Here is a 19362-nt window from a genome sequence, read left to right as displayed (position 1 = left end):
TATATTAGGGAAAATAGCATGCAAAATACATTCTATTAGGAAAAGTTATTTTGAAAAAATGTTTTTATTAGGAGAAATTTACTGATAATTTTAATGAGATTTTAAAAATAAATGCAAACAGGTGTTGAAATATGGGGAACTGAATTTGAGAGTGCAAAAATGAGAAACTGAAATGGACAGATTTACCTGTCCCTAACTTATTTTTAAAACTATTTCTCTTTTATTTTAATAAGGATTGTAAAAGAAACCATTAAACCTGTTGTTCCCTTTGAACAGTGAATAATAATCTCTCAAAGAGCAAATGTATTAAAGTAGGTCTCAGAAAGGCCTCTGTACTGAAGTTTCAGTAATTTTCAAAATATATGCGAATTTTAAAGACCTGTCAGTTAATTTGGAAAATGACAGCTGATTCATTTCAAAAAAACCTTGATTGATTAAAATGATTTTAGTCACATATTTTGCTTGCTGCTGTTACAAGAACAGCACAAATAACTCATTCAAATGGTCATCTAATTCTGTCTTTCATTTCCCACTACAGCTTTGATCCTCCAGGCCCAATGTCTTCTGGAATGTCTTGCGAAGTAGGGGTGACCTTTAAACCTATGGTAGGCGTGCCATGCAGTCATCCTGATTAAATGGCATTTGCAAATTTCATGATAGCAAAAGGATTAAGTGAAGAGTCACACAAGGTTGATCTGCTTTTTGCAAACCGTGAAATTCCATCATTCTGTTTTATAACTGTACCAGTCATAGAGAGCTGACATTTTGAAATGCTTCCTTCTTGAACTGAGGAAAAATTAGGAGTGTAGAAAGCTGTTTCCCCCCCAGGGCAGAGTATTTTTCTGCCCCAGTGTTGGCCACTCTGAATGACTGTAGCCCTTCAGGGTTCCAGGTACTGCAAGGTAAATCAATGGAATGTTGCTTTATCATTGGTGTGCAGCATTTCTTTAGATTTAAAATGGAGATTGAGCCAACAAAGGTTTATGTTTGGGGCATACTGGACTCCACAGCACCTCCATAGGAAGGAATTCAGACAGTTCAGACGAGTGTTGCTGATGGAGCACTGAAATTGCTGCAGAGTTTTCGTTCTGATCAGAAATTACTGCTCACATCAATGTTGTCTTGGATAAATCCTTGACATTTGTGAATGTTCACAAGCTCTTAAATGATATTCTTGTGGAGTGGGGACTAACAGATGGACAACAGTTCTGAGAATCCTGTAAGGTTGGAAGGAGAAACACCCACCAGTGATTTGAAGATCTCAACATTCTACATTTGATTGTGTGGTTCGTAATCATCTGTTTCGTTCAGATACTTTTACAAGCAACCTATATTCATACATTTAAATCAGGATTGATGGAATATTGTTACTAATGTCAGCTGGCAATGGAGTTTATTTTTAAAATTATTTCTTCTTTTTCTGCTGTTTAGTTAGCAAATAAAAAGTGATATTTTTAAAAATGGGGGGGGGGGGGCAAAAGACTGAACCTGAAACTTACTGCATGCAAAGCAGCTCCTGTACCACTGAAGTGCAGTCCTTCCCATAAATACATCTAAAGAGGGACCATGGACTTGCTGAAATGCTTTCTGGCTGGTGACAGTCTACAAGAGCAAATGCTTCCTCCTGTTCGCTTTAATAGACACCTAAGGCAGGGGTGGCTAGACTTTCAGCCTTAGCCAACCACCAGTGGCCGTGCCCATTCACAATGTTACATGCCCTACTGTCCCATGCACACCTATTGGATGTACCCACAATACTACACAGATTAGCAGATGTAGGAGTCTTGTTTGGGATTAGAACCCTCACACAGAAGTTAGGGGGCTTTAACCCTTTTGTTTAAGCAGATGTTCCAACCTGGGTGGGACAGGGGCGGCATGCCTGCAATTTGCCTTGGACGAAAAACTTCCATTGGCGGGAAAAGTTTCCATTGGTGTAATGCAAACAGCAATGATTCAATCAGGGCTACTGTGGGATGATAAGAGTTTAAATGTGAGTCTAGTTTGACCTTCAGTGTTTTTATTTAAAACCAAGCAAGGAGCAAATCACGTACCAGCTAGGCAAAAGCACTAGGGGGCATGAAGCAGGGCCAGAGAGGGGGTGTTGCCCGGGGAAAGGGTGTGTGGCTAGGTGAGACTTTTGAGGGCCAGTTAGGGAGGCTTGAAGGACCACATTCTGCCTCCAGGCCTGAAGTTCTTCATCATGGTTGTATACCCACTAATTCAGCTTTCAAATTGACTTGCATAATAGATATAAAACAGTATGAAGTAATAGCAATTTTAAAAAAACAGCCCAATTAAACAGTGTGTAAGTAATTAATAGCACAGTTGCCAATAAGAAGTGCTGGTGGACAGTTGATACTAATTATGGTTAAAAGCTTATGCAAATAGGACTGGTTTTTTTAAAAAAAAATCACAGTAATAGTGCTGGGTGAATCTGCCTTAATTCCAGAGCTAGGGCTATATATGGAAAGACTGTAATACTTGCTGTTATCCTGCAAAATGTTGCACACTTTTTATTAACTCCTTAAATAGTCTAAAGCAATGCTTAATTTACTGACAGGTAGAACTAGATTCTGAAGAGCAATTTTTGTTTCCTTTTTAGATAAACCAGGATCTTGAAGGAGAAGTCACATTTTTATCTCAGATTGGCTCCTTCTCAATCCCACTCAAGTGTTCAACCAAGAAGTGTGTGGTGAGTCCAATACCTATCCTTGTATCTTTGGATGAGACAGCCCTGTTTCAGGAAATAGGAATGAAAGTAAATATATTAGCAAGTAGAGGGAGGGAAACTGATTGCATTCTCTCCTTTTTAATGCACCAAATCCACACACCATTTATTCTAGAGTAAACACAATTTCTGCATGTGTTTTGATTACTTTTCTGTGGAACTGCAACCCAAGTCACTTGTGACCTGCCTGTTGTGCACAGTTATAACATGCTGAAGTAGTAAAAGCAATGCTTAACATTCTGTATAGCACTTCACAGGTGTTCCAAGTACCTTAAATTCATTATCCAGTTGCAGCAAAGGTTGGTAGCTACTGGTACTGTTGGGGCAGAAGACAGCCAACAGTAGGCGGAACCAGAGTGAAGACTGGCAGAGGCAGTTCATTCATTGGCACCTTCCTCTGAGGAGCTGAATGTCCCCTCACAGGACCCTGTCCTGAGGTGCAGGAAGCACAACAAGCAAGAGGTTTTGGGACAGAGGAGGGGTGCCCATCTTCCAACCAGAGGGCTGGCCCACTAAGAACCTAAAGTTATCCACAAAGTGGGGGGCAGAGCCCAGGAAAGGTAGTGTGGGGGCATAGTCTTAAAAAGGCTCAATCTGCTGTTAAGCTTTATTGGAGCAAGTTGTTTCCTTGGTGCAAGAATTCAAAATTTCATCTAACTCTGGGGTTGCGGTGCTCATCTCGCTTTACTGGCCGAGGGGGCTGGCGTCCAGCTTTCGGGTCATGTGGCCAGCATGACTAAGCCGCTTCTGGCGAACCAGAACAGCACACGGAAATGCCGTTTACCTTCCCACCGGAGCAGGACCTATTTATCTACTTGCACTTTGACGTGCTTTCGAACTGCTAGGTTGGCAGGAGCTGGGACCAAGCAACTGGAGCTCACCCTGTTGCAGGGATTTGAACCGCCGACCTTCTGATCGGCAAGGCCTAGGGTCTGTGGTTTAACCCACAGCGCCACCCACGTCCCAACTTAAGTAGGGAAGAGATATATCTGGCCTTAAGAAGAATTAGACCAGTCCCAAGCCCTGGCTGTGGCTGAGCTGGTGGTGACCACAGGGTTGTAGAGCACCACCGTCGCTGAGCTTCAGGAGGGGATGAAGTGGCCACTGGAACACTTGGGCTGCTCTGTCCGGGGGCTGCCCACCAGTTGCCCACCGTCTCCTGGTGTGATTTCCTGAAGTCTGAGGCTTGCATTCCAGAATGCTTGGCTCCACCCCCTCCCCTTATTAGCTTCCTTTAAGTAAGCTGCTGCCTTGTAACTCTAATCAGGTCAGCATAGCAGCACTCCAAAGCGGGAACAGCTGTTGTCTCCATAGCTACAATGAGAGGAGCCTTGGCACTCCTACACACACCAGTCTGTTGGTATGGAGAGTGTTCCAAGTGGGAGACCATGGAGTATCAGAGAAGTGCCCATTTTCAGCTGATAGGTTTGGCTCTTTAAGAGTCTCTAGTTCTCCAACAAAGAGGGTGGAGCATAGGAGAGGTGGACAGGAGACAGAAGCTCAGAAGGCCTCAGTTCATCACCACCTCTGTTGAAGCAAGTGTTGGTGGCAAGGGGGGGGGGAGCATAAAAGGAGAATTTCCTCGATGCCAAGATCCAGGTTTGGGGCAAGTACTCTTTAGTGAGAAAACCCCAGCAGATATTTAAAATCACAAAATATGAAACATAGGAAAGCATGGAAATGTAGGCTGTTAGACCTTTAAAATATGCTCTTCTCAGTTCCTACCAAAGTTCCCCTCTTCCACTAGCATAGGGAAAGGTCACACGTTTTAAAAATGTTCTGCTTATGAACTCTTCAAAGGTCAGATTCATGTGCTTTTTCCATAAAGAAAAAGTTGCACAGGCATTAAAACCTGGCTTAGTTACAGTGGTGAAAGTTCTTAAATTATTGGTACATGGACTCAAGAGAGGCTTGTTAGAGCCATATTGTCAGAGCTTGGAGCAACCAGCTCATACCTCTTTAGGTTCTGAGCTTCTCAAGTAGACAGAGGCCTGGCAGGACAGCTTACTCTATGGCATTAACCCCTCACTAATCAGACTTAACCGCTCAAGAACCTTGCCCAAGAAGGAGAGACTGGCAACTGGCTGGTAATTACCGTATTTTTCCGTCTATATGAGGCTCCCATGTATAAGATGCCCCCTGTTTTGGGGGACTCAGATTTAAGAAAATGGGGGGAGATGGCCCCGTGTATAAGACGCCCCCTAATTTTTGACATTTTAAAGGGAAAAAACCTAGTCTTATACACGGGAAAAAAAGGTGCTTAGGTTTTCTGAATCCAGGGAGGGTTTCCTGAAGAGTGCTTTTACCACTGCCTCCTTCAAGCAGGCAGGTATCACCCGCTCTTGCTAGAAGGCATTAATCACCTCCTTCATCCATCTGGCTGTCCCTTCCCTGCTAGTTTTATCAACCAAGAGGGGCAATGGTCCAGAGCGCAAGTGGTTGCTCTGACCAATCCAAGCACCTTGTCCGCATCCTCAAGCCGTATTGTTTAACTTCATCCAACATGACTAGACTATCTGCTTTAAGAGTGGAGTCAAGGTCCAAGCAGATGCAATTGATTTTATCCTCAAAATGCTTAGCAAACAAGTCACAGCAAACTACTGTTGGTTTTGTCACCTCCTTTGGGCCAGACTTTAAAAGGACCCGCACTACCTGGAAAAGCTCTGCTGAACAGCACAGCGAGGATGCAATGGAGGCAGCAGAGTATGCCTTCTTTTCTGCCTTCACTGCCACTAGGTTGGCTCAATGATGAGTCCTCACCAGTGTTTGACTTCATTTGACTCGAGTCTTCCTCCGCTCACATTCAACCTGTCTTCCTTGAAAAGGGCCTGAAAAGAATTGACTTTAAAGCCTTTAGAGCAGGGAAAACCACTCTTGACCTGGCAGTGAAAGGAGTATGTTGTAAAACCTGTCATTCCACACAATTGGTGCCATTACTGAAAGGGACCTGCTTTGCATAGCACCACTTGGAGGAAAGCCTCAGAAAAACTGCAGAGAACAGGGTGGTCCCAAACACACAGAAGTTCTCTGTTTTAAATTTTAAATAATATGTATTGCTATAGTGTTTTTTCTTTTTAAGACTACAGGTGCCAGTGCTGCAAAAACACATGTAGGTGGTTCCATTTAAAAGTGCACTCGAGTATAATGCTCAAAGACAACAACTTCAGAGAATTTGTTCCTAAAATTAGCTGTGCAGTGGAAAACAACAGCATCTTGAAATCTAACCAACAGCTTGCAATAAAAGTTTATGAACCTTTTGTTTGTTTATTTATTTATTGCTGATACATTGTTGGGAGCCTTTCGAGAATTTTATCAAGCCAGCTATTCGAGGGGAAAAGACGTCAACGCATTATTTTTAGGCATCGGACGCACAGTTCCATCAAGGACAGTCGCTCTTATTAAACATAGATGCTTAAACAAGCTCCTTGTACAACCAAGGACATGATTAGTTCCACGACATGTGTTTGCTATCAAGGCATTGCAAGGTAGCAGCATTTTAATTCTTCAAAGGCAAATTGTGGGAAACCAGCAAAGGGGCAAGGAGCTCAAAGTGGTGCACATGTTTCTACTCCGCTCCATTTTAATCTCTGTAACAACCCTGTGAGGTAGGTTAGGCTGAGTCTATGTAGTGCATTGCTGCTTGTTCCTTCCGCAAACACGCCTCAATTCTGAGCCTTCCTACTAGTTTTGCTGAGTGGACCTCTGTCCCAAAGACAAGCCTGTTAGTGCATCACTGCACCCAAGGTCTCAAGTTAATAGGATCAGTCTGATGTGTATTCCAGTGTAAATGTGTTCTGTGCTACTTTCTGACCACAGAAGGACCTCAGGACTATTCAAGAGTTTGCAGTTAGACAGCCATCTCGGAGGACAATGTTAGCAAATGGCCACTGTGAGAAAAGGGTTGTCCTAATCCAGCAGGGCTCTCCTTATGCATTTAGGATTTTGTGGGGTGTGTGTGTGTGTGTGTGTGTGTGTGTGTGTGTGTGTTTCCCTTATCAGGGATGTTTCATAAATAATTTCTTTCCCATCAAATAAACCATGACAAGTATTCAACGCTTGGGCGAGAATCACTTCTTGCTGGCTCTCCATGGCAATCAGCATTGCCAAGTTTAGAAATGTGCCCCCTGACTTAGCAGCAAATTGGCAGGAAATGAATTGCTTAATAAATTGGTTAGCTGGATCTCTTATTTGTCACTAAATGTCAAAACTGAGCAGCACAACAAACATGCCTAAATACTAAAATAGCTGAATTATGAATATAGTTAATGCCCCATCCCAGAAGGCGTATCACTGAGGCAGCAGCTCGGAGGATGAAGTATTGGGGACAAGTAGCGGACCTGATATCCAAATACAAAGTTGATAAAAAAGCATTATCTTTACTGTACCGTGGAAGGGGCTGTAATATTCTGTCCTATACTCACCAAATGGATAGAAACATTTGTATGAATGTACAGTTGTGGAATGTAGAAGTAATTAGTGCAGGATGGGTTCATCATACTAGAGGGGTCCTGTAACCTCAGTGGGTGATAGAGTGTTAATATTCATATTTGATAAATGATTCGGTGAGTTTTTCATTTACATAGAAAAGCCTCCTCTAACTTGATGTACCTAGTAGAAGCATTGATTTAATTTAGAGATTAAACATTGACTTGTGCTTTTATCAAGATTTAGTATTAACCCAATTGTATATGAGAGATGTTGGGTTGTATCCTTGTAAGTCCTTCTCAGAGTAGACTCGCTGAATTTAATGGGCCTTAATCCTGGCTCTGAGTAGGATGAACACTGAGTGCAATCTGTAGTATTTAGATGGGTGTTTTTTAAATGATTTACATTCTTTATAATTTGATTTCATTTTTCTTGTTGTAAAAAAATAATATAAAAATCATTGATTTATAAATCTGCTGCAGCTTCCATGCAACAGTCAAGGGGAAAAGATCCCACTGTGACATTGCCTTTTGAAGCGGCAATAAGGATTTTAAGGTCTTGTGCTTGAAATGGTAGCCGTTCATTTAACTGACATTACTGCCTATCTAGGACAGTAGTAATTATGTTTCCTCCCTCTCTCCCTCTCTTTTCAGCTGGCACTAGATAAAGAGCTCATTGACTTTGGCACTCATGTGGTGGGAGAGACAATTTCACGGACCATCACCTTGACGAACTGTGGCGCCTTGGGAACAAGATTCCAGCTCCGCAAAGCAGCTGACACTACACACACTGCAATGGTGCAACATACTGTGACTGCACCACCTTCCATCGACAAAACAGTCTTTGTAAGCCTTCCTCAGTTGAGAGCTCTAAGCGACATAGATCGGCATATCTCAAACTAGTCATTGATAGTCAGTTCTTGGTATGAGCTTTCGTGTGCATGCACACTTCTTCAGATAACACTTCAGATAACATGCACACGAAAGCTCATACCAAGAACTGACTTAGGTGGTCTTTAAGGTGCTACTGGAAGGAATTTGTTTTGTTTTGACTATGGCAGACCAACACGGCTACCTATCTGTAACTAGTCATTGATAGGTGCTCCTTTCCCAGAGAGATCTGATTGTCATTTCCCTTAAGCCTGCTTGGAAGCAGGAATCCTTTCCTGATGAGTTTGCAATTCAGAGTTTCTTCTCTATTCCTTTTGCTCTGGATTGGCTTCCTAATAGGATCCAAGAGTCTAGCCCAGTGATGTTATTTCTCCCCAGCCTAAAGTTGCTACTAGAAATATGAAAACTTAAAGCAAAATTAATGATTGCTTTTCAGGCAAGACTATTAAGGAAAGAAAGAAAGCATTCTGATAAGATTTCTTGTGGGATGGGGTGGGGTACAGACTGAATATAGGGATAGAGGAGAAACATATTTTGTTTGCATTTTAATAGAAACACACCAAACTTCCTGAACCATTCATCAAAGTGAAATGCAGTTATCGCTTGAAAATTTGCACTGCTTTCAATTTTTGGTGCATCCGCCCAACCAAAAAATGTTTACAAAAAAGCACAAAAATGCTCATATTATGGAAAATGATGTACAAAACCACATTATGTTGAGGGAATTGGTCTGCAAAAATTGCTTGTATGTAGCAAATGCATACAAACTTTGTGCGAACTTTAAAAAAAAAATAGCACACTCAGGAAATGGGGGCAGCTGAACTGAATTGCAAAAATGAGAAACTGAAATGAACAAATTTCTCTGTCCCAAACTGCACATGCCTTGTTTGTTACTGTTTTATCGAATCAAGGTGTGTGTTTTTCCCAGGAACCTTTTTTGGGATAAGCCAGTGAACGCTTTGATGACTAACTTAAATGGAGCAGAGAGCAGGCAGTTACCACAACCATAAACATCAAGCCCCTTGATCATTATGAGCACTATGAGCTCTCTTTCATTTTGGAACAAATGAAAAATTTCTCTAAACTGAGACTCCTACGTTCCCCATTTGTGCCATTCAGAGATTAGGGCAGTTTACTTTACTCTAGTATGGCAGCAACACTGAGGTCAGTGGCTGCTTCTGCTCGTTGACCATATATTCCTCCTGAGTTTCCTGGCTATTATGTTGTTCAAGAGTATTTGTCTCCCCCCTCCCCTCCAAAAAATACCCTGGTTTTATGCAATATATGGTGCAGTGTTTCAGGGGAAATGGCCCTGGAACTGATGATACAAAAGGCAAGGTTTTATATAGCACTGACATTTCCTTTCATATACAGTGGTGCCTCGCAAGACGAAAAGAATCCGTTCCGCGATTCTCTTCGTCTAGCGGTTTTTTCGTCTTGCGAAGCAAGCCCATTGACGGCTTAGCGGATTAGCGCTATTAGCGGTTTAGCGGCTTTTAGCGATCAGCTGTTAAGTGGCTTATCAGCGGATCAGCTGATAAGCGGCTTAGCGGCTTAGGAAAAGGGGGAAAAAAGGGAAAAAACCCTGCAGGAACTCGCAAGACATTTTCGTCTTGCGAAGCAAGCCCATAGGGAAATTCGTTTTGCGAAGCGCCTCCAAAACGGAAAACCCTTTCGTCTAGCGGGTTTTCCGTCTTGTGAGGCGTTCGTCTTGCGGGGCACCACTGTACTCTGTGGAGTCCGCCCTACCAAGCTCAGTCTTCGTCAGCCAGTCCCCACCTGCCTGCCTCTTTACATACCTGCCTCTTATCTCTTATATCTCATCTTCTATCATATATAGCTTACATACCTCTTATCTCTCATCTCTCTTATATATTCTTATCACTTATCTTTTATACTATCATTTTCCTTGCTTATCTGTTATCTATCTCTTGTCTATATTATCTCTTAACTTATCTCTTATCTATTTTTCAACCCTTATAATGATGACTGTGTACCACTCCCCTCTGTTAGAGGCAGCCTGTCTCTGGGAATCGCAAGTGGGGAAAGTGCTGCTGTGCTCAAGTCCTGCTTGCATATTTTCCATAAGACAGGCATGTCCAACAGGTAACTTCATTGGATGTCTGTGGTAGATCAAAAAGGGGGTAGATCACTGCCAGTCTTTAACTGTGAGTAGATCGCAGTCTCTGGGGAGTTGGCCACTCCTGCCATAAGATGTCTGCTTGGCCAGTGTGAGAACAGGATGTTGGACTAGATGAGTCACTGGCCACCTGATCAAGCAGGTTTTTCTGGTGTTCTTATGTGGATGGTCCTGTTCTGTGGCTACTGATAGTTTTTTCCCTTCAGAATCAAAAGGCTGAGTAGCTGTCCAGGAAATAGCCCTATATGGAGGCCAGACTGATCAGATACTGTGTTGGGAGTCAGTGTGGTGTAATGGTTAGAGAGTCAGACTAGAAGCTGGTGAGACCAGGGTTCAAATCCCTACTCAACCATAAAGCTTACTGATCATTTGTTCATTATTTTTATTTGATTTATGTTGTATTTGTGATGTTCTATTATGTTACTGTTATTTATTGTTTGTAAGCGGCTTTGAGATTTATCTGAATGAAAAGCAGGATATAAATACGATAAATCAAATCAAATCTTAGTCCATCTGAAAATAATTGGAATTCGTAAACCCGAGAGCTTTTTGTCTATCTCCCAATTAGGTTTGTGCCCCTGTGGTCGAAACAACAACTGGGAATAAGAAAGACAGCAACTTTAGTATGGGGCGCTTCACTGGTGACAAGGAAACTGTTTCTCTTAACCGCTCTGAAGAGGTTATTCACCACACCCCTCTGCCTGACAATTTTGGTAAGGTTTCTGGTTTAAGTGATTTAAGGTAAATTCCAAGAGTGTAAGTAAAAGTAGAAGTAGAAAAATATCTCTTGCAGATACTATTTGTGCCTGGTTTGTTTTTGTTTTTAAAAAGCTTCCTTCAAAACTTGGCTTGTTCAAGAGTTCTGAAGAAATCAAAATCATGCTCGCCATTTTGTGACATTTGGGTTAGCTGCCTAATAACATTATTACCCTACTATGGATTTTGGATCCCCTCCCCCCCATCTTCATGGACCTGCAAGGAGAGAGAATGATAGCTTGGAAAAGGGCCTAAAACAGTAGTGGGGAATCCTTTTCAGCCCAAGGACAGCATTCCCAACCTTCTGGGGTCACTTGGTCCTCTAATGACAAAGAATTATCCAGGAGCACCTCAAGGTGCGTATTCCTGCAACCCTGTCCTGAGCAGGCAATGGCAGTTTCCCCTCAAGTACAAAACCTCCAAGGATTTCTTCCCACGGATACAGAATCCTTATCATTGTTCTCCTTGAAATTATCTGAAACACCCACCTCTCAAAAAGCGAGAACCATGTGACAAGTTTATTTTTACAACCTGCAATTTTATGAACAAAGTGACACAACGATAAATTGCGTAAGTTTCTCTCCCCAGCTTTTAAATGTTTCAAAAGCGTCATCAAGTTTATTTATTTTGGAGAAAATAAAGCCATTCAGTTTGGAAATATTTGCTCCCCCATTTTTTGTCCTTATCAAATGCTGCCTGTGCCACAGTTGCCCTGCTGTGCTGCTTTTCAACAAAACTCTAGCCTGTGGGCTTTGAACTGTACAGCTAAAACAAGTTGCCAGTGCAGTACAGCAGTGGCAGCTGGTGCCTGTTGGGACTGGTAGGGCAGAAGGCAGGGAGACCCAACAGTAGGCAGAGCCATATCCAATCACAGACACAGCAAAGACCAATGACAGGCAGAGCCAAGTAATAATTCCAATTGTATCCTTGGCCTCCTCCCAGCTGAATTCCCTAGGGGAAAACTGTGAGACTAAGAGGAAGGAAGGTGATGGACAATGCCACTCCCATGGACTGGCTTTAAGAAGGCAGGCACGTGGGGCCTGGCTGAGGGCAGACTGTGATTGGCAGGGCAGTGCCCCATCCACCCTAATGAATCAGTCTCCAGTGACCATCAGGGTCCTGGACACAGCTGTATTAGAATGCCCAATTCTGACTAGAATCATCTTGTTATGTACTGAGTTGAATAGGATCCAAAAGGCAGCAGTCTGATTGGTCCACAGGAGCCACCCAATGCAGCTCCAGATGGAAGTGAATCCGCAACCTGATTAGCCTACAGGTGAATCCCGGAATTAGGCAATCACGTGGGGCTCATTGTGTAAATAATATATATAAAGCAGGCATTCTGGGGGAACTTCCATTCCTCCTCCTCACCACTATGAGCTGAATAAAGAGCATGAAATCCACTCTCGACTCCGAATATATTTCACATCTGCCTCTGCAGTTTCTTGCCACCCTTACCTCCCCTGCTTTCACCCTTTGGTCCCAATCCATTTGCAGGCCCGGAGAAGACAAGCAGTACTTTCACACCTTTATAATATATTTTTCATTTCCTCACTATCTCTCATAACTCTTGCGGTGCTGAAAGCAATGCGGGGGGGGGGGGGGGACAGTAACTGTCACCTATCCCAATAGCTCACTCTCATTTTTTGTTCATGAATGCTAGAATGTTAACTGAGACATTCTGCAAATACCATATAACACCTCTACTGAGAGGGCTTCACTGGTGGCCAATACGCTACCAAAGACAGCGCAGCATTTTGATGTCAGCCCTACATGACTTGGGACAGGTTGCCAAAGGGACCTCCTTGCCCCTTAGATCGCTGCAACTATGTTTTTTGTACACATGGGAGCTTTTGGTGTTGCAGCACCAGCCCTTTGGAAGCAGTTTCTAGAAGTCAGAAAGGAACAGCTGGAGTATTCTATGATAGCCAAGAGAAATCACTCATCCCATCAACTTCCTGTATAAAACACCAAGAAGGAGCAAACATGCTTTAGATAATTTTGCAGAGTTTAGGAGGCTGTTGGTTCTAGTATCATTGTCTGAAGAGTCATGTTTTGTTTTATAGCAGTGGTTGAGGAACCTATGGCCCATCAGATGTTCAACTCCAACTCCCACCAGCTGCTGCCACAAATGGCTAATAGGGATGGTGGGAGTTTTAGTCTAGCAGTATCTGGGGGACCACACATGCTATATAAGAGGCATGCAGAACCCCAACCCCGACCAGGAACATAAGGATGATGGGAGTTGTAGTCCAACAGCATCAAGAAAACCACAGGTTCTCCAACTCTGAACCAACCCTGACACTGCTTTTGTCTTTTGAGGCCATTCTCGTGTACCCCTTCTCAGTGGTTGCTCCCGTTAGTGCAATTTTCCCTCTAGGGAGGCACAGCTGGCACCATCTGTTTTAGGTAGCAGGCAAAAGCACTCTTTTTCTCCCAGGCATTTGGATCTTCATTTTCTGCTATTCTTTTCGTGAGTTGGGGTTGAGTTGGATCTGCATATTATATAATGTTATTGGTGAACAGTTCAGGGTTTTTGTTTCCCCCCTTGTTTTTCCAATTATTTTCAATGTCTGATTTTAACAAACCACTTTGAGTTCGATTTTAGAGGCAGGAGGTGGAGACAAATAAATAAATAAATATGGTTAATAATATTACAGGGTTTCCTCATTTGTCTACCTTTTAGAGCAACTTGATAATCTGGCTTCTGACACGGACATCATTGCGGAAAGCCTACAAGCCTCTTCAGCTGAGAGACCTCCGGGACAGCAGTCTAGGGAAGAAGTACTTGAGATCACAGTGGGCAAGGTAATGAATTGAAAGAGAAACTGTAGTTGTAGCTTAACAAAGTCCTACCCAGAGTAGACCAATTTGAATTAATGTACCTAATTAGTCACACCTGTTAATTTCAGTGAGTCTACTCTGGGTTGGACTAACATGAGATATAACCCTGTGAGCTTATTGGTGAATGTAAAGGCTCTCCAATACCCTAGATGAGATATCTTCATGTAGTTTTTTTTTATTTTAGTGGCACTTTCCCATAGTGGACTGTGCCAATAAGCAGCTCACAATAAGAAAGGTTATCTCAACAACTTGACCAAGGAAAAACATTTTAAAAGCAGTTACAGTCAAAATACATTCTTATATCCAGTGATCTTGGGGATGCCAGAAACCATGTCCTTCAGCCAAATTCCTCCTGAAGCTTAATAATGATGGAGACAGACACATTTCACTAGGGAGAGTGTTTACCCCCCCCCCAAGAACCCTGGAAATGGTAGCTTGTAAAGGGTACTGGGAATTGTTGCTCTGTGGGGGTAAACTAGCGTTCCTAGGATTCTTTGGGAAAGTGGGAAATATGCTTTAAAGGTATGGTGTGTATGCAACTTAAACATGGATGAGAAAAGATGCAGAGTGAAAATAAAAAGGAAGTGAAAGTAAGCAATAACCACAAACCATTTTTAGAAAGTTGAGCTGTCGTTACTCTTCATTTTTGCTTATTATCCAGGTTTCTGAAGGTGATATCGGACCCTTCAGCTCTGTCAAACTTCAGATTATGTTCACCCCAGCAGTTCCTGGGGCTGTGCAGGCTGATTTCAAGATTACCTTTGACAACCCAGACTGCAAACCAGTGAGTAGTTATTGCTCTGAGTCTTATGTTTGCTTTTTGTGCTGGTGCTAGGATGTGCTGTGGAATGGATGGAGGGCTTTTCAGCATAAGGGCCACATTTTCTCATGGGGAACTTTCCTGAGTCCACATTCCCATGGTGGGTTTCGCCAGACACACACTAGGCAAACAAAAAGTATTATCACACTTCAAAGAAACATTCCAGCCATGGAATGCCAATCACTAGGGGAGGGTGCAAAGCAAGGCTGGTGAGGGATGTGGCCAGGGTAGGCATGGCTCTAGAAGAATTTGCTCAGGACAAAATGGGTTTGAAACCCTCTTCTGGAAGGTCCAGAAGTATACACCTGACAGGCCCACATATGCATCTAGCAGGTCTGGGAAGCTGCCAAGCAGCAGTAAAACGTGGTTAGCATTGGGGAAGTGGCAGGTGAAAAGAGCAATATAGGAAGCTGTCTTACATCAAGCCAGGGCATATAGTGTCACATTGTCAACACTGACTGGCAGGAGCTCTCCATGGAGGATTCTTTCCCAGCCCTGCCTGGAGATGCCCAGGAGTCAAACTGGGACCTTCTGCCAAAAAAGGTGCTTAACCTGTCTCCCACTGCCCACCATTCCCCACACCCCCATCCTTGCAACATCATCTTCTAGTCCCCACAGGTGTTCTTTTCCCCTGATGTGGAAAGGCACATTCAGAAACCTGAGCAAGAAAAGGGGTTTTCAAGGAGTAAGCATTAAGCATCCAGCCACCTCTTCTCCAGGGCAAACAGCTGCAGTATTGTAGCTGTTTGGCAGAGGCCTGGGGCCCCAGATTAGGGCACTTTCATACTGTTACTATTTTCATGTGGGGTTCAACCTCGTACTAGTAAATCACATTGTGCAATTGCAGTTTACTGGGAGGTCTTTCACAACAAACCAAGTTTCCTCACAAAGATCAGACTTTTGTGACAGATTTTGATGGGGAAATGCACTGAAAAGTGTAGGGCAACACTTGCTTTGATGCAACATCATCTAAGCTCCCTGCATACAAATAGGAATAAATGTGCAATAAACAGGCAATTTGGAAGTGCCCTTGGTCACCTGAGTTGCCTCCAAACGTGTATTTTTCACCCTAAGATCTGCAGGCAATTCTGACTAGCGCCCCTTCTTAGGATGATGGTGCTTTTTCGGAGAGTTGAGCATAAGAACATAAAAAGAGCCTGTTGGATCAGAATAACAGCCTGTCGAGTTCAGCATTCTGTTCTCACAGTGCCCAGCCAGATGCCTTTACTAAATCTGCAAGCAAGATTCAAGCACAATAGCACTCTGCTCTCCCGTAGTTTTCAGCAACTGGTACTCAGAAGCATTACTGCTTCTAACCATAGCCACTGATAGCCTTGTCCTCCATCCTCTTTTCAAGCCATCCAAGTTGGTGGCCATCACTGCCTCCTGTGAGAGCAAAGTGATACAATATTCATTCATTCATTTATCACCCCCCCACCCCCCCACACTTTTCAGATAAATGAGAGAGCTGGCATCAACAGCAAAAGTGGAAAGAAATGGTCACTCCCTTGGGCTTAGGAACTAAAAAGACACACAAGAGAAGTAGAGTGAAGAGAAAAGGTAGAAGAGGGCAGCCCTATCCAGGTTCCTATTGAAGGGAGTGCTTTTTGAAACAAGGTGGTTCCTCCCTAAGCTGATAAGAGTTTCAAAGCACTCTACCGGCTGCTTGGGAAACTGTGGCTTTCCAAATGTTGTTGCACTCTAGCTCCCATCAGCCCCAGCCAGTGTTGCCAAAGGTCAGGTAAGGAAGATATCTGGAGGGCCACAAATATTCCCCACCCCTAGACTAAGCAAACATATCTGCCACTCTCGTATGTAATTTGGGCTTCCAAGAGTTTGGGGGAAGAGTTTGAACCTGAACACTTGGGGCAGCAATTGTTTTTTCAGCATACAAGACCGCGTTGCCCCTGAAACTTTGCATCTGTTCATGTTCAGTTGTCCTTCAGTGTCACTGCTGTTTCTGTGGCTGTGCCGGTGTGGGTGCCCAATCCAAACGTTGACCTCAAAATCTGCATGTATGACAGGCTGTATCAGGACTGCATCATCATCCAAAGCAGGTGTGTGGCCCAGGAATTCATCTACTTCCAGGTTCTTCTGCAGGTTGACTGATTCTTAAATTTGCCCTCATTTATTAGCATTTGCTGCAATCATATTCACATTTACTTGGGAGGAAGTCTAAATTAACTCAATGGAACTTAGTTTGAGCAGACATGAATAGGATTGCACTGTTGGTTTTGTTAATCTGCCATTATTTATTTAAAGCTGGGAACTCGATTGTGTTCCCAAGTACACTTTTACTCTGCTGGGATGAAGGTCCATCACAATGGGTATTGGCGCCACCTGTCATCCGATGCACACAAAGCTGTAGTAAGTAGGCAGGCCTTAGTCCTCCTCAACCGCAGTCTGTTTCCTGCCTTCCTCAGAGGTGGTCACCTTGGGTGGCCAGGCTTGCCTTTGGGTGGCCAGCCTTCAACCCCACAGCCTCCCAGCCCTACCCCATGATTACGGGCCTTTTCTGCACACCTTGTCATTATTTGCTCTCTCCTCAAATGCAGGCAAAGGCCTGCTGACCCTTTCCTTCCCAATGTAAACAGCAGGAGAGCTTTGGGCAGGCAGCTCATTTACATTAGCCTTTGCTGGGTCGTTCACATGTGTCAGAAGCAGCTCTGGGGTCCATATTAAAGGAAGTGATGGGGAAGCTGTGCTGGTTGCTGATCATCATTAACTTCAATGGATCTATTCTGAATAGGGTTGCATCCATTGCTAATCCTATTCAGAGTAGATCCATTGAAGTTAATGATGATGACTGATTTAGGTACATTACTTTCAGTGGGTCTACTCTGAGTAGGATTTGGCTACACCCAAGTTCTTTAATTTTGTAGAAATTAAGCAGGTTTTGTTGTTGTTGTTAGGGGATGGGGCTTCTTATCCCTCTCTCTTTTTCATTTTTCTGTATTTATTAAAACTATTAAAAGTAAATTATTATTTTTTTAAAAAGCAGGGCAGGTGGTCCAGAATTAGACTGGCTCTGGATATTTGTATTCTATTTAGCTGTTCTGTGAATACTGGTTATTGGCGGTAACAAAGTAATTAATTGATTAGCTGATATATGCCCTTGGCCCATATTTTTATATTGTAGTTTCATAGGGATATAAGATTCCCATTTATCTCCACAGGACTTCTACACATGGAAGTTTTAAAAGAAAAAAGTTTAGGTTTTTGTTTCTTGGCAGACAAGCACCATCCCACTTGTAGGCCATGGAAGCTCAATTTTTGCTTTTTAGAAATGGTTCTGTCATCTCCCCTGACCAGCCATTGCTGACGGCCCCCCTTTTTTTTTTAATCCATGGATTTTGCTAGCTAGATGTTGAGTCTTGCTATTTTTAACTTGCTCCTCTTTATCACTATTTCGCATTCTAGTTAAATGCAAGCGAATACAATTGAATGGTATTTATTTTTCTCTTTTTTCTTTTCTTTTCCTTTTTTTCCTATTTTTGTTGGAAAGGGATACATCCTAAACTCCTTACTAGAATTAGACCCCACTGAGATTCTTCACAGTTGGAAGGAAATGAATAAAGCTGCTATCTCAGAAATTCAGCTTACAAGTGTGACAAACGTCAAGTTATGTAAGAGACTTTCCTGGGTCTAGATAACACTCACTACCAGGAAAGGGATTATAAGTATAGTGGCAGAGTATCTTTGCTATCAGATCCATTTGCTTCATCCTCACAATGCAAATCCAAGGTTTTGAGGTGTTCCCGACAGAAAACTGTCAAGTTGCTTAGCCCCAAACCTGAGCTGCTTGTCATATTTTTTTAAAACCAAATATCAATCATTTTTTGTTTTCTTTGTATGGTGGTCAGGATCTGCACTGGACGAATGCTCTCCTGCTAATTGCTCCTTAAATGAGATGTTTTTGCTGTCTTAAAATATAGGCTATAGGCTCATCCCCTTTCCAACGTTAAAACACTCTGGAAATTGTAGCTCTATGAGGAGAAGCCGGGTCTCCTAAGAACTCTCAGAACCCTTAATAATAAAAATAATAATTTATTATTTATACCCCGCCCATCTGGCCGAGTTTCCCCAGCCACTCTGGGCAGCTCCCAATCGAGTGTTAAAAACAATACAGCATTAAATATTAAAAAGTTATCTAAACACGGCTGCCTTCAGATGTCTTTTAAAGATAAGATAGCTGCTTATTTCCTTCACATCTGATGGAAGGGCGTTCCACAGGGTGGGCGCCACTACCGAGAAGGCCCTCTGTCTGGTTCCCTGTAACCTCACTTCTCGCAATGAGGGAACTGCCAGAATGCCCTCGGCGCTGGATCTCAGTGTCTGGACTGAACTACAGCTCCCAAAATTCTTTGGGGGAAGAAACCATGACTGTTGAAAGTGGTATCATAGTAGTGCTTTAAATGCAGGGTGTGAATGTGGCCTGAGAGAAGCCAAAATTAACATATTCAGCTATCATTGTGTATTTGTGCAATGCGAGAAGAAATGGTAGCTGATACAGTCAGATCTGTCAGTAGAGGTGGCCAGAGAATGTCATGCCAACTCAGATATTCCTCTTCTCTTTGCAGAGCAAAAAGTGCCTTGCGGTTGAAGTTTGAAGTTTGTAAGGAACTTGCCAACCACATGGAGCTGCTTCCAAAGACAGGCTACATTCAAGCTCATTCATCCTTTAGTGTGCAGCTGAAGTTTCTGCCAAGGTAGACCTCAGCCATCTTTATTATTTTTATTATTTTTATATTTATATATA

At 42.9% G+C, this 19362-nt stretch overlaps 1 protein-coding gene across 3 annotated transcripts in view; it reads left to right on the top strand.

The window, feature by feature from the left end:
- Window positions 1-19362, top strand: part of CFAP74 (cilia and flagella associated protein 74) — a 79121-nt gene that overhangs the window by 31418 nt on the left and 28341 nt on the right. For all 3 annotated transcript variants that reach the window (XM_081870717.1, XM_081870716.1, XM_081870718.1), the window contains exons 15-22: window positions 539-605; window positions 2603-2692; window positions 7807-7998; window positions 10752-10896; window positions 13626-13747; window positions 14445-14567; window positions 16539-16660; window positions 19184-19312. In XM_081870717.1, the coding sequence (XP_081726843.1) occupies window positions 539-605; window positions 2603-2692; window positions 7807-7998; window positions 10752-10896; window positions 13626-13747; window positions 14445-14567; window positions 16539-16660; window positions 19184-19312 (990 nt within the window). The remainder of the gene's footprint in view (window positions 1-538; window positions 606-2602; window positions 2693-7806; window positions 7999-10751; window positions 10897-13625; window positions 13748-14444; window positions 14568-16538; window positions 16661-19183; window positions 19313-19362) is intronic.

This window comes from Podarcis erhardii (assembly GCF_964252035.2).
Source record: "Podarcis erhardii genome assembly, chromosome: 7".
NCBI lineage: Eukaryota > Metazoa > Chordata > Lepidosauria > Squamata > Lacertidae > Podarcis > Podarcis erhardii.
This window is presented reverse-complemented; position numbering and strand designations above follow the sequence as displayed.